Source organism: Podarcis erhardii, assembly GCF_964252035.2.
Source record: "Podarcis erhardii genome assembly, chromosome: 4".
Taxonomy (NCBI): domain Eukaryota; kingdom Metazoa; phylum Chordata; class Lepidosauria; order Squamata; family Lacertidae; genus Podarcis; species Podarcis erhardii.
This window is the reverse complement of record NC_138508.1, coordinates 1,597,715-1,612,965: the sequence shown is the minus strand read 5'-3', so window position 1 is coordinate 1,612,965 and position 15,251 is coordinate 1,597,715. Positions and strand designations below refer to the sequence as shown.

At 47.6% G+C, this 15,251-nt stretch overlaps 2 protein-coding genes across 2 annotated transcripts; one reads left to right on the top strand and one right to left on the bottom strand.

Moving 5' to 3' along the window:
- Positions 1-4,090: 4,090 nt before the first annotated feature.
- Positions 4,091-5,014, top strand: LOC309340641 (olfactory receptor 52D1-like; the record flags this gene model as incomplete). Its single annotated transcript, XM_081859523.1, has 1 exon — positions 4,091-5,014. The coding sequence occupies exon 1, from the start codon at positions 4,166-4,168 to the stop codon at positions 5,012-5,014; it is 849 nt and encodes a 282-aa protein (XP_081715649.1). The 5' UTR covers positions 4,091-4,165.
- Positions 5,015-11,651: 6,637 nt separating this feature from the next.
- Positions 11,652-12,783, bottom strand: LOC309341156 (olfactory receptor 52K1-like; the record flags this gene model as incomplete). The annotated part of the gene is made up of 1 exon (XM_081860675.1): positions 11,652-12,783. One exon carries the CDS (start codon positions 12,781-12,783, stop codon positions 11,788-11,790), a length of 996 nt encoding a protein of 331 aa, XP_081716801.1. The 3' UTR covers positions 11,652-11,787.
- Positions 12,784-15,251: the final 2,468 nt, after the last annotated feature.

Here is a 15,251-nt window from a genome sequence, read left to right as displayed (position 1 = left end):
ATTGTGATTAAGATATTTGAAAAAAAATCCATAAAAATTATTGAGGAGAAAAAAACACAATCTGCCTTTTCTGGTTTGGAGAAAAGGCAAGAAGGAGTAACACACTAGAACTCCTGCGCAATGTTGGGAGATTGCGGACAGAGAAAAGAAAGTCCTTCTTTGGCGCAACACAGACTTAAACTATGGAACTCCCTGCCACTTGAATGGCTTGAGAAGAGGAATGGAGGGATTCATGGAGAAGAGGGCTTTCGATGGCTGCTGGCAAGGGTGTTCTGGGACATTTAGCCCCTAGAGGCAAAACCCCTGGCTCTCTTCCCTGCCCCCTCCTGCCCCTCACCGCCCCAGGTGTCCTCCTCTGACATTGCACCCCCACTCTGATGCCACGTGTGTACAGTTGGCCCACCCCTTACGTGAGGATTTTGTTGGGGAGGGGTCTGCATGCACAAAACCCAAATCTTGCAAAGTCAAGAACCCCCAGAACTGCCCCTGCGCCCAGCGAGGGAAAGGGCTGCTTTCTGGGCTCTGGGAACATTTCCCGAGCCCTGTAAGGAAGAAAAGATCACTGGATGGGCAAGTGGAAGCAGAATAATAAGTAAACGGAAAGCAGGAACCTTTGCAAATGACCTGCTATCATTGCAGCCCTTCCAGGCACACTTTTCAGATGCCAACCGCTGACGCCCAGGGCCAGCCCAAGACATTTTGGCACCTGATGCGAATGACAAAATGACGCCCCCTCCTCTCTAGGGAAGAAGGGAAGGGCAAGCATCTCGATCATGAAGAAGGAGGGAATAAAGATCCTCCTCAGGATCTGTTGCCCTGCACCCCAAGGGTCATCTAGTCCAACCCCCAGCAAGGCAGGAATCTCAACTAAAGCCCATCCGGACTCTGTTTGGAAACCTCCATGGAACGAGAGTCCACCACCTTCTAAAGGAATCGGTTCGACCGTCAAACAGCTCCTACCCTCAGAAAGTCCTTCCTGGTGTTTGGTTGGTGGTTTTACAATATACAGTGGTCCCTTGGTTCTCAAACTTAATCCGTTCCGGAAGTCCGTTCCAAAACCAAAGCATTCCAAAACCAAGGCGCGCTTTCCCATAGAAAGGAATGCAAAAGGGATTAATCCGTTCCAGACTTTTAATATCAATCCCCAAAGCAGCAATTTAACATGAATTTTATTATCTGATGAGACTATTGATCCATAAAATGAAAGCAATAAACAATGTGCTGCAGTCTCACAATCAATCAGTAGCTGAACTGGGTTCCACACAGACACACAGACACACACACAGCCACAAAAACACAAAATAAATAGCAAAAACAGACAGACCTCTGCGTAACACTCCAAACAGAAGTGTGGCACTCAAATCGGAAGCATAACACTCAAAAAGGAGCATGTTCAACTTCTGAAAAAAGTTTGCAAACCAGAACACTTCCTTCTGGGTTTGCAGTGTTTGGGTTCCAAGTTGTTTGAGAACCAAGGCGTTTGAGAACCAAGGTACCACTGTATTCTCCCTGCTTTTATTTTATTTTATTTTATCACAATAGCAGCATGGGTTAGATGTGCGAATCCTCTTTCGACCTCTTTGACTGGAGATTCATTTCCCCCATTTTTGGACATGGTGCAAATGCCCCCCCCTCCGGCAGATCAACTTTACAAGCACCCCTGCATTTATTCCTGCATCGCAAGGGGTTGGACTAGATGGCCCTGGGGGTCCCTTCCAGCTCTACAATTCCTTGATCCCAGAAAAGCCCAGCCAGTGACCTGGTTAACACAACACCAACTACATGCCTTCTTAAACAACCCAACAGTAAAATCAGCAGCAACTAGGCCCCTGACAACCTTCGAAAACCTCCTCCTAACAACAAAGGGAAACGGTAAAGGGACGGTATCCGCAATATACAAAATACTACTCCAAAATCCCGCAAATCCCCTAGACACAATCAAAAAACAATGGGAGAATGACATAGGCTATGAGATTAACCCCACTCAATGGACCAGAATGTGGTCTAAACCCCCCTTTAAATCCATATCAACAAAAAGAAAAGAACTCACACTGAAACTCACCTACAGGTGGTACCTAACACCAAGGAAACTAGCGCTAATACACCCAGGAACCTCACCAAAATGCTGGAGAGGGTGCACCTCCTCAGGCACATACCTCCACATGTGGTGGGAGTGTCCCAAAAGTCAACTATTCTGGACAACAGCCATACAAGAAATATGTAAAATAACTAAGCAAGTAATAGACATCACCCCAGAATTGGCCCTACTAAACATCTTCCAAGACAACAATGCCCATTTACACCACAAAGAACTTATAACCCACCTGCTCTCAGCAACCAGAAACACCATAACCAGACACTGGAGAGACCTGTCAGGAGTAAGCATGGACCAATGGTACCAAATAGTATGGGAAACAGCCCTACTAGAGAAATTAACTAATAAACTGAAACTGACACGGGGACAAACAGAAGAAGACGCCTTCACCCCGGTATGGCTCCCCTTTATCACATACACAGCCCAACAGGACAACGACAATAATCCACCAACAGCATACAAATCAATATGGCTAACCTGATCCAAAACACCCACCCACCTCACTCACACACGAAAACAAAGATCACCACAGCCAATCACAAGCAAACAATCACACCCTAAGCCAACCCCAACCTCTCTCACCACCAAAGGAACACAAGTGAACAACACAAGCAACGCTGACACCAAACTCTACATACATTAAACATAATAGAAACACCGCCACCCGACCCCACCCCCATCCATCCCCCCTCTCCCCACCCCCCTTTCTTTTTTCTTTCTGTTTTCTTCTCCCCCTAATGCCTCAACAAATGAAACGGATTTGTAAAAACGTTACATGGAAGAAGAAGAAGAAGAAGAAGAAGAAGAAAAACGAGGCACTACACTTCTGTAAAACAAGAAAATCCTTAATAAAAAATATTTAAAAAAAAAGAAAAAGAAAAGCCCAGCCAGGCAGCAGGGCAGCAGCTCAGAGCGGGAGACGGAAGGCGGCGATCTGTCTGTGGGGCATCCCTCCCTTTGGTGGGGCATCTCTTCCCTGGGGGAGCCCAGGGGAGCGGGTGGCCAGGTTCCTCCTCTCCCAGCAAGGGGCCCCCTCCTCCTGCAGCTCCTCCCCACCTGCTCCTGGCCAAGGGGGAGGCTGCGGAAGCCAAGAGCCATTATCTGGATTCTGTCCCCAGATGAAGCCACAGGGGAAGAGAGCAGAAGGAGCTTTGAGAGCTGGAGAACTGGGGGCTGAAGACTCCCTTGCTTCCTCACCAGCTGGGGTGGAGGAGAGGAGAAGTCCTCTGCTCAGTTGCAGCTGGAGATGTCAGAGGATAAACGAGGCCCTGCCCTGCTCCCTCCCCTCCCAGGCAGAAGCTCATCCATCCAGGACCTGCCTGGTGAGTCAATGCTAGCCACTGCTGTATCGCTTGGAGAAGAAGGAATTTCATTTTGCCCTCAAAATTAAGCACTAAAACTGAACCAAGGAATGGAAGCTGATTGAACAGTTGAGGATGGTGGGTCTGCTTAGCCTGGAGGAGACCGAGAGATGGCATGATAGCCATCTTCAGGTATCTGAAGGGCCCTCACATGGAAGCTGGAGCAAGCTTGCCTTCTTCTGCACCAGAAGACCCAAATCAATGGATTAAAATGGCAATAAAGGAGATTCCGACTAAACTTTAGGAAGGGCAAGAGCTGTTTGACAGTGGAATAGACTGGTGATCTCTCCTTCCTTGGAGGTTTTTGAGCAGAGGTTGGGTGGCCACAAGTTAGGGGTTCTGTAGCTGTGGTTCCTGCATTGCGGGGGGGGGGGGGCTGGACTCAATGTCTCCACGGGATCCTTTCCATCTCTACAATTCTATGAAATCCAACTTGTGAATCGTCAGGCTGAGGACGGAACAAACTGAGGTCACTCTTTCCATTCCTCCAACCTGCCCAGTTCCTTCCATTCTGCCTTCCTCTCTCAGAAGCTACCCTCTTCCAGACTCCACCTTGGTGGGTTGAGATATCATGGAGACAAGCAAGACACTCCAGGTTGCTGAACCTTCCTCTGCCAACCAGAGTGCCTTCCACCCGGCTTCGTTCGTCCTTCTTGGCATCCCGGGCCTGGAGGCGTATCACGGCTGGATTGCCCTCCTCTTCTGCCTGATGTACATCGTGGCCCTTTGGGGCAACTCTTGCCTGCTTTACATCATCGCCACCGAGCGCAGCCTCCACCAGCCCATGTACCTCTTCCTGGCCCTGCTGGCCCTGGCAGACCTGGCCTTGTCCTCCTCCACTGTGCCCAAAACCCTGAGCGTCCTCCTCTCCATCTCCAAGGAGATCTCCTTCCAGGCCTGCCTGGCCCAGATGTTCTTCACCCACCTCAGCTTCATCGCAGAGTCCACCATCCTGCTCGCCATGGCCTTTGACCGCTACGTTGCCATCTGCCGACCACTGCGCTACGCCGCCATCCTCACCCGCCCCGCCATCGTGAGGGTCGGGCTGGCAGCTCTCGCCAGGGGCTTCTGCGTGATGCTCCCCACAGTCTTCCTCCTCCAGAGGCTGCCGTACTGTGGGCACCGGGAGATGCCTCACTCTTACTGCGAGCACATGGGCGTCGCTCACATGGCCTGTGCAGACATCGGCGTCAACATCTGGTACGGCTTGGCGACCACCCTTTTGTCTCCCGGCCTGGACGTGGTCCTTATTGCCGTCTCCTACACCCTGATCCTCAGGGCGGTTTTCCATCTCCCATCGAAGGATGCTCGTCTCAAGGCCATCGGGACGTGTGGCTCCCACCTGTGCGTCATAGTCTTGTTCTACACCCCTGCCTTCTTCTCTTTCTTTGCCCACCGCTTTAGCCACGGCACCATCCCTCAGCACCTTCTCATTCTCCTGGCCAACATCTACCAGCTCCTCCCTCCTGTCCTGAACCCCGTGGTCTATGCGGTCAAGACCAAATGCATCCGGGAGAGGCTGGCTCAGGCCCTCTGGAAAGCGGGGAAGGGGTGCTGAGCTTGGGGTCCCTGGAAGTGTGGGTGTCTGTTTTGCTTGTTTGTTTTATTCATTCGTTGGAAGCATTGCTGGGAGTGAACCAGGGGGGTGTCCCTTCCAACTCTACAGTTGGGTGATTCTGTGATTCAGTGCCCTGTTCTGCCCCCTAAAATGAGGGAATTGGTTTTGCCTGGAAAATAACAGGGGGGGGAAAACAACCCTAACAACTCAAAGCTATTCTAGGCTGTATCAACAGAAGTCTAGTGTCCAGATCAAGGGAAGTAATATTCCTGTTCTATTCTGCCTTGGTCAGACCACACCTGGAGCACGGTGTCCAGTTCTGGGTACCACAATTTAAGAAGGATCTTGACAAGCTGGAACATGTGCAGAGGAGGGTGACCACAATGATCAAGGGTCTGGAAACTAAGCATTATGAAGAACGGTTGAAGGAGCTGGGTATGTTTAGTTTGGAAAAGAGGAAACTGAGAGGAGACACAGTAGCCACCTTCAAATATCTGATGGGCTGCCACATGAAGATGAGGTGTTGGGCACTGTGTTCAGTTTAGAAGGTGTGCAGCGGAGGGCAACCAAGATGACTGAGGGTCTGGAAACCAAGTCTTATGAAGAACTGTTCAAGAAGCTGCGTATGTTTAGCCTGGAGGTGAGAGGATGACCGTTTTCTTAAGGGCTTTTGCATGGAACATGGAGCAAGTTTGTGTTCTCCTTGGGCGGTAGGACTTAAACCCATGACTTCAAGTTGCAAGAAATGAGATTCTGACACCATGAAGAATTTCTGTTGGTAAGAGTCATTTGACAGTTTAACAAATTCCCCTGGGAGGTTGTGGGCACCCCTTCCTTTGAAGCTTCTAAGCAGAGATCGGACGGCCATCTGCCATGGATGCTTTAGCTGAGATTCCTGCATTGCAGGGGGTTGGACTAGATGACCCTTAGGGATCCCTTCCAACTCTAGAATCCAATGATTCTATGATTTCTTTTGCTGCTTTCTCCCATCTCAGACTCTTACTGCTGAGTGTTGGCAGATGGGTATTGGGGGTGGTATCCTTGGAAACTCTGAATCAATGAATCCCCACATTTTGTCCTGGGGTAGATAAGCCCAAAGAGGAGGTCTGGGTATGGGGTAGCCCTTAGAGTGTCAGACTAGGCCCAGAATTCCCATTCTTGAGCACCCCTCATTTCTCTCAGCTCAACCTCGCTCACCGGGTTGTTGTGAGGCCAAAAGGGGGTGAGGAGAAGATGCCTGCACGCAGCCCTGAGCAATTGGGAGGAAAATGTCACTTGTGTGTGTGTGAGAGAGAGAGAGAGATAAGGGCTTTATCTGAGCATTTGGGTCTAGTTCAAAGCAGAGCTTCTGGAAAGGGGAAAAAGCATTTTGGTGAATGGGAAGAACTCAGAGACGGCTCTTTTGTCATGAATGTGTCTGTTGTAGGGGAATTAGAGATTAAAACACATGAGGATGCTTGGCCAGAGGAAGAAGTGGCCTGACGAAGAAGAAGAGGAGGAGGAGGAGGAGGAGGAGGAGGAGGAGGAGGAGGAGGAGGAGTTTGGATTTGATATCCCGCTTTATCACTACCCGAAGGAGTCTCAAAGCGGCTAACATTCTCCTTTCCCTTCCTCCCCCACAACAAACACTCTGTGAGGTGAGTGGGGCTGAGAGACTTCAGAGAAGTGTGACTGGCCCAAGGTCACCCAGCAGCTGCAGGTGGAGGAGCGGGGAAGCGAACTCGGTTCCCCAGATTACAAGTCCACCACTCTTAACTGCCACACCACACTGGCTCTCAGCTGACGAGAGCTTGGCATGCTGCTTCTACGGGCGACTCCCAGCGCTTTCTGAAAATGCAGGGAGAGGCCATAACCCAGGGGCAGCTGATGCTTGCTTGGTTATTTACTCCTGACATTTATAGTCCACTCTGTGGCCAAAAGTGGTCATGGAATCATAGAAGTCCCTATTTCCACCAGACGGAGAGGTATGTCAGGGCAGCTGGCACTTTGATGCAACAGCCACGTGGCATCCATTAAGAGGGACCGCTGCCCAATCGACTGTTTCAGCCCACTCCCCAGCCTGGTGCCAACGCCACGCAGCCCACAGTGTTTGCGCAACACACAAGTTACGACAGCCGTCCTTGGACTGAGTCCCACCTGCCTAGTTACTAGCAGAGCAGGTTGGCTTTGCAAGAGCCAAGAGATCCAGAAACTTAATCGTAGACCTGTAAGGGACTCCAGGGGTCATCTAGTCCAGCCCCCTGCAACACAGGAATCTCTTTTTTTTTTATAATAATATTTATTAAATTTTCCAATAAAACATACAAATACAAAACAACTACAATAAAGACAAACACAAACAACAACAAAAAACAACAAGAATAATTTCAAATCCTTATTTCTTAACCTTATTTCCCCGACTTCCTCATACCTCACCATTTTGTATTCTAGTTTCATTATTCCATCAGCAAGTCCCTTCCCTTATTTCACCATATAATTTTACTAGTTCCATTTCTTTTCTTACGCTAATGTCTCTGAAAACCAATATATTTTTTAAATCCTTGTCAATCTAACATTCTTTAATCTTGTAATATTTGTTAAGATAGTCCTTAAATTTCTTCCAATCTTCTTCCACTGTCTCCTTCTCCTGGTCTCGGATTCTGCCCGTCATCTCTGCGAGTCCCATGTAGTCCGTCATCTTCATCTGCCATTCTTCCAGAGTGGGTAGATCTGGCGTCTTCCAATACTTTGCGATAAGGATTCTTGCTGCTGTTGTAGCATACAAAAACAACGTTCTGTCCTTTTTTAACACCACATGGCTTACCATACCCAGGAGGAAGGCCTCTGGTTTCTTCAGGAAAGTGTATTTAAACATCTTTTTCATTTCATTATATATCATTTCCCAGAAAGCCTTAATCCTTGGGCATGTCCACCAAAGGTGAAAAAAAGTACCTTCATTCTCTTTACATTTCCAACATTTGTTATCTGACAAGTGGTTAATTTTTGCAAGCTTGACTGGGGTCATGTACCACCTATATATCATTTTCATAATATTTTCTCTCAAGGCATTACATGCCGTAAATTTGATGCCTGTGGTCCACAACCTTTCCCAGTCAGCAAACATAATATTGTGACCTATATCTTGCGCCCACTTGATCATAGCTGATTTAACAATTTCATCTTCCGTATTCCATTTCAACAGCAAGTTGTACATTTTAGATAAATTCTTAGTATTGGATTCTAACAGTTCTGTCTCCAATTTAGATTTCTCCACCTGGAAGCCAATTTTCTTATCCATCTTATAAGCCTCCATTATTTGAAAATAATGAAGCCAATCTCTGACTTTATCCTTTAATTTCTCAAAACTCTTCAATTTAACATTGCTACCCTCCTGTTCTAAAATTTCCCAGTACCTCGGCCATGTGGACTCCATATTAAGTTTTTTCAAAGCTTTTGCCTCCATTGGCGAAAGCCATCTTGGAGTTTTATTCTCCAATAGATCTTTATATCTGATCCACACATTAAACAATGCTTTCCTGACAATATGACTTTTAAAACCTTTATGAACCTTAACTTTGTCATACCACAAATATGCATGCCACCCAAAAAAGTTGTTAAAACCTTCCAAATCTAAAATGTCAGGAATCTCAGCTGAAGCATCCCTGGCAATTGGCTATTCTACCTCTGCTTCAAAACCTCCAAGGAAGGAGAGTCCACAATTTCTCGAAGAAGACCATTCCACTGTCAAATGGCTCTTTGTGGCTGCTTATGACATGAAGACCGCCATAAACAGATTTGCCCTCTGTTGCAGACCCCCCTCCCCAATCATTCCGTTTGTACAAACACAACACACACGACATACGCGACATTTCTGTTATAAATTCACAGTAAATCAACCGTACATCGGATTTACACCCATCCATGTTTATTTTGCTCTATGAAGGAAGGACTATCAAAGGGGGATGGTTTGATACAGGACGGCCATAATCCCTTAACCGTACCAGCACATACACAGGAGCCCTACCCAGTTGGCATGACAACATGGGTGGTCCCAGACAGAAGACCATCAAAGTCACAAAGGACTTGCATATGGGAGTGGATTCAACAGGGACTGGAACAAAGGAGAATGATCAGATCTTCCCTCTGGGGGCAGGAAACTGCAAACTCCCTTTTGTCCTCTGTAAATGACTCATGGGGAGGGGGAAAGGAGGAACCAGCCAGGTGACAAGATACTCAGGTTACTGTCACAACTCCTCCCTCAACCCCTCCTTTTCGTGATGTGTCAATGATGTCATGATGTAGTTGTGATGTAGTTCTAGGGGTGTAGCTTGGGGGATTAGTAACTAATAAAAGTTGGGGTCTTTTTTGTTCTGGGCTTCCATCTTGTTCCACCTGGTGGCAGGTGGGAGTCCTGTCACTACGGTCTTCAATAAAGACCAAGCCTACTGGCTGCTGTTTTGCTCTGGTATTCCTGGCTGGTGTCCTTGTTTTGTTTTTGTCCAAGGGAGCCCTCGGATTTCTCCGTTAACAGCTCCATACTTCCCACCAGGCATCAGCAGGGTTGAAACACAGTCAGCAGCAAAGCGAAAGGAAATCAGCCCTCAGTCTTGATGAGCAACATGTGGATATTTTCACCCCCTCCCATTGCGAGAATCTCCTGACTTGATGTTTTCAGAAAGGAGGAGGCGGAAACTGCTCTTCGCTTCTTCCGCTCCTGCCTGACTCTCTGGGAGTCTGAGTGTTATCTCTGTAGTGATTAGATGGCTGAGTGAGAACTGTAACACTCATGCAGTCCTGTTACCTCTTTTAGTTTTTAGTTTGCAGTAGCTTTTAGAAAATAAAGACGTTATGCTTCACAGCAATCATAGAATCATAGAATCATAGAATAGAATCATAGAATCATAGAATCATAGAGTTGGAAGAGACCACAAGGGCCATCGAGTCCAACCCCCTGCCAAGCAGGAAACACCATCAGAGCACTCCTGACATATGGTTGTCAAGCCTCTGCTTAAAGACCTCCAAAGAAGGAGACTCCACCACACTCCTTGGCAGCAATCTTCCATGTTGTTCATGCTCTGCTGAGTTTGGTGCTCACAATGGACAGTTGTGAGTCCAGTGCACTTAGACCTGCTTTCCAGGAGTGGAAGGTCTCTGGAAGTGCTCCCCAGTTGCCTGATCCAGTCGGGGCAGAAGTTATTGAGCCCAGTCATTGGCACCGGCTCAAAGGCGTACTGACACAACACACGATCTAGGCAGATTACTTTTTTTGCCCATCCTTAAGCTGTATGTGCTCCTGTTGCACGGTCCCAGCTCCTGACAACCTAGCAGTTCAAAAGCACGCCAAAAAGTGCAAGTAGATAAATGGGTATCTAGGAGCATGCTTGTTTTCTCCTGCTCTGCAGGGTAGGACTCAAACCCCTAGCTTCAAGTTCCAAAAAAGGAGATTCCAGCTAAACAACAGGGAAAACAATCTGACAGTGAGAGTTGTTTGAGAGTGGAACAGATGTCTCCCTCGGGAAGTTATGGACTCTCCTCCCTTGGAGGTTTTTAAGCAGAGGTTGGGTGGTCCTCTGCCCTGCATGCTTTAGCTGAGATTCCTGCATTTCAAGGGGATGGACTAGAGGACCCTCGGGGGTCCCTTCCACCTCTACAGTTCTATGATTCTATATCCCAGTTTGATCACCGAGATAATCCAGAGGAGCACAGTAAATTGTCCCCCGTGGTGCAGATGATCCAAACTGGCCTCAACCAGAATTTGGGCATTTAGTGTCCCTGCTCCGATACGGTGGGAAATGTTTCCAGCAGAGATTCAGGAGGCAACCTCACTCCCACTCCCCTTTAAAATTAAACTAAATGAATAAAACACTCTGAGACGCAGTGCCAAATCTCATTTAGTATTATTTGCTGGCAATTTAAGTTATTTTTCAGTGGAAAACAGTTTTTGGGGGGTTTTTTTACATATTATATTTAGGACAGTTTACAAATCAATATATGTAGCATAACCTTTATCATTTATACAGTGATGAAAATAATATAAAATAATACCAATACCATAATGCAACAGTGCATGTTCTCTGGGAATTTATGATTCCAAAATATAATAAAAAATGACTATTATTCAATAGATGACGTTTGCTGATTATTTTTTATTTCCTGTGATAGTAAGTTTTGATAATGTTACTACATTCCAGATTCTTTCAAACCAAAGACTGAAGTTGCTGTGCCTCTGAGAGAGCTATTTTTGCTGCGAACAGTACAGTATTAATTTATCAAATGTATAGCAAACTAACAAAATATTCCAACAATTCAAAGAAAGAAAGAAGGAACGGGGGTGGGGTGGGGGTGGGGAGAGACCCAAACAAACTCTGCCATGTAAATCCACCATCTTTACTTTGGGCTTTCAGGCTCCTCTTGAAGATTGAGAATGGTCAGTCTGAGTTGGTAGAAACTCTTCATCTCCCAGATGTCCTCTGACTCTAATGGCAGCCAGGGTGAGACCTTTAGAGGAATGTTCAGCAGAATCCTTCCACGGCCTTTCAAGAAAGACTCAAGCAGTAGACTTTCTCATTTGTTCCCTGTGCCATATGAACACCCTTGAAATCGTCTCGGGTGGCTACCCATTTGCATGGCTCCTGACGAGCCTGGGTCAACCTGCTGCAGCCCTCCATATGTTTTTGTACAATAGCCCCCATCATGTGGCTGATGGGAGTTGTAGTCAAAAACAGCTTCAGGGTACCAGGTGTGCAATGTCTGCTCTAGGTGGTTCTGCTAAATCTGGCACACAGACAGATCGGTCACTTGCTTCTGCTCATCGCCACTGCTTTCCCTGGGACCAAATGAGCCCATTTCCTCCTGAGCAGCTTCCAAAGACTGTCCTGGATCTCCTTAGTCCTCATGCCATAAATGATGGGGTTGAGGATCCAGGGAAGAAACAGGTATATTGCGCTGAGCAGATTGTGGACATCCTGGCTGGCTGACTTAGCTAAGCGGAAGACAAGAGAGGAGACAAGGCTGCAAGAGTAGACTGTAAGAATGACCATGAGGTGGGTGCCACAGGTGTGGAAGGCCTTGTGTCGGGTGTGGCCAGAGCTCATCTGCATGGATACCTGGAGGATGCAGCCATAAGAACCCAGGAGGAAACAAAAGTCAAACATGATGGTGATGGTTCTTGCTGCCAGGCCTACAATCTTGTTCCTGGAGATGTCACCACAGGACAACTTCATGAGGGCCATGTGCTCACAGGCAAAATGCCCAATGGTGTTGGACCGGCAAAACCTCACCTGGGAAGCCAGGATTACCACCGGGCCCACTACAGCCAGACTCCGGGCAAGAGCGACCAGTGTCAATATCACCAGGAGCTTCTTCGTCATGATGTCTGTGTAGTGCAGAGGGTGACAAATGGCCACATACCTGTCCAAAGCCATCAGGAGGAGAACATTGCAGTCCAACATGAGGACGAAGTAGAGGAAGAACATCTGGACCAGGCACTCCGTCAGGGAGATGTGGCTGACTCCGAGAAGGAAGCTGAGGAGCATCTTGGGAAGGATGACGGTGGAGCCACAGATGTTGACTGCCAAGAGCAAAGCAATCAGGACATACATGGGCGAATGGAGACTGTGATCTCTCCTCACAGTGTAGATCAGGATGGAGTTCCCTGCAACAATCATGAGGTAAAGGCAGAAGAAAGGGATGGCGAGGAGATATCTGGACTCTTGGAGGCCTGGGAAGGCGAGCAGAAGGAAGTCTGTGTAGGAGACGTTGGCTGTTCCATTCTGGTCCCCTCCAGCCATCTTGGCAATGACTGGAGATAACAATCCTTAGATTTGAAAAGAGGGAAGAGAGGAACATTTCACTCATTGTTTTACAATCTGTGGGTAGCATAGCAGCAGTGACCATTCCTGGACTGGGAGAGCTTCACCACAGTAGTTCAAACACTGGCAACATTAAGACTGGATCAGTGCAACAGATTCTATATGGAGCTCCCCTTGTGCTCGATTCAGAAGGTGCAGTTTGTGCAGAATGCTGCAGCACAAATGCTTACAGAGTGAGACCCTGTCACCTTTTAGCACCTCTGCTCAGAGATCTGCACTGGCTGCCAATTGGTTACAAGACCAAGTTTCAGGTGTTACTATCTGTACTTAAAGACCTTTCGAGTTTGGTACCTGTTTGCTTCTGGATTTGCCTTACCGTATAGGAATCTACTTAATACCTGTTCTGCAGCTGTAAGAAATAAATCTTTTAAAGTGTGGCATCACCTCCCCTCTGGAACGGGCACCTTCACTGCTAAAAAAAATTCTGTTCAAGGCAAGCCTCTCCAGATATGTGCATGTTGTTGTGTTTTAATCTCTTTTTGCTTACTTTTGATTTTAATTGCCTTTTGAATCATTTAATTGCCTTTTGTTAATCATTTTACTGCTTTTTTGGTAAACTGCTGAGAGGTTTTATTACAGTCAAGCAGTTTGTTAATGTTGTGAAAGGAATAAGGTGGGGGGGATATTTCATCTGTTAGGAGCACATGAAGTTGTTTCGTCCCTTTACCTCAATATTGCCCACACTGACTCAGGGGCGAACGAAGGCCAACCAATATCTGGGACGGTGCAAACTGCCGGCTGCGCACACGTTGCGCCACTACGTACAATGCATGTGTGGTGTCACTACGTAGGGCGCATGTGTGGCATCGGGCATGTGTTGTACATAGAGGTTTGCTGCCGGTGCCACTCGAACGCCGTATGGACGGTGGCGGGATCCTCTGATCGTGGCTGCAGTCGCGAATGGAGGATCCTCCATATGCGACTGCGGCATATAGAAATAAAAGACACTAGAAATAAAAGGCAAGATGGCACCACAATGAAAGGGAAGGGAAGGTATCTTGCGGGTAAAAGGGATCATTCTCAAGCTAGGCTTGAACTCAGGATCAGTCCCCATCTGTAAAATGGGAGCAACAACCTGAGCCAGTTCCAGACAGTTGTGATTTTCAGGTGGAGTTCAATTAAATACTGGCAAATTCAGGTTGTGTAGTTAAAGGTGCTTTGGCTTTCCTGTGCAACAAACCCCGCTCCCTGCAAAATAACCAGACTTTTTGGGGTGAGGAGAGCAACAGGAACATGCCTTGGAGAGAGAGAGAGAGAGAGGCGGGAGGCAGGTAGCAATTGCTTGTAAGGACCAAAGATGCGATCTGTCTTTGCAGCAGAGCTGTGCTTATCACCAGATGCAGTTTGACAATGTGTTCCCCCCCCCCCCGGTCTTGTGTAGGCATCCTACATTATATTGTTCTGCCCACCCAAACCTCCTTGAGCTGCAAGTGAGATTCTGGGGGTTCCAGGCACTCACTCAGGGGTTGTGTTTCCTTTGGGGAGCAAGCCCAGCAGAGCCTGGGGTGTCTTTTATGATATGTGGCTTATTTACACAAATATACAGCCTATACCTATATAGGGAAAGTGCAGAGCGTGTAAGAGAAAGTGTAAGAGCGTCCTGTTCCTCCTATGGCTGCAACCTCAGACGCCAAGAGACCCCAAACATCATGTCTGACTCTCTCTGCAGCATAAAACTGCCGGCCTCATGCTCTGCTCCCTCCTGTCCTCCCAGCTTGCAAAAGTGACCCTTCCCCCCTGTTCACTTGCCTCCTTACCCACTGCAGTCCTGTCCCTCCCTCCTGAAATTCTGGCCTTTTCTCTCTGCTATCTCTCTGCTCAAGGAGGGGCTAGAGCATGTGACTCTTAATCTCAGGTTTGTGGCAATGAGTCCCAGGCTGGGCAAGACTTCTGCATTGCAGGGGATGGAATTAGATGGCCCTTGTGGTCAATTCTATGATTCCATTGAAGTGTGGACAAAATAGACTCTTAAAACACTTAAGAAGTCAACCCAAGAGGCAGAGCAGAGCCATCCTGGCCAATAGCCATTGACAGGAAGGAAGTGGTGCAACATCCCTAGGCAAGCTCACTTCCCTCCCCTCTTTTTCTCCACAACTGTCCTCCTTACATCTTCCTCCAGATTCTCCCCTAAATCCACATCAGATCAGCTCTTCTTGAAAGAGGGTGCCCAGAATAGAATGTGGGCTTTCCAGACTCTTGTCTGTCCAACTTGGAGCCTTGTAAGTCTTGCATAAGGCAACCTGGATAATGTTGCACCTAAAACAGCAGCCCAGCATCCTAGTTTGACTCAGCCACGTTCCTTACCTCGTCCTCTTCCGTTTCAGCATCCTCTTTAGGGATAGATGCTGCAGTTTTACCTACCTTGAAATGCTGAGAAGCATCCAAGG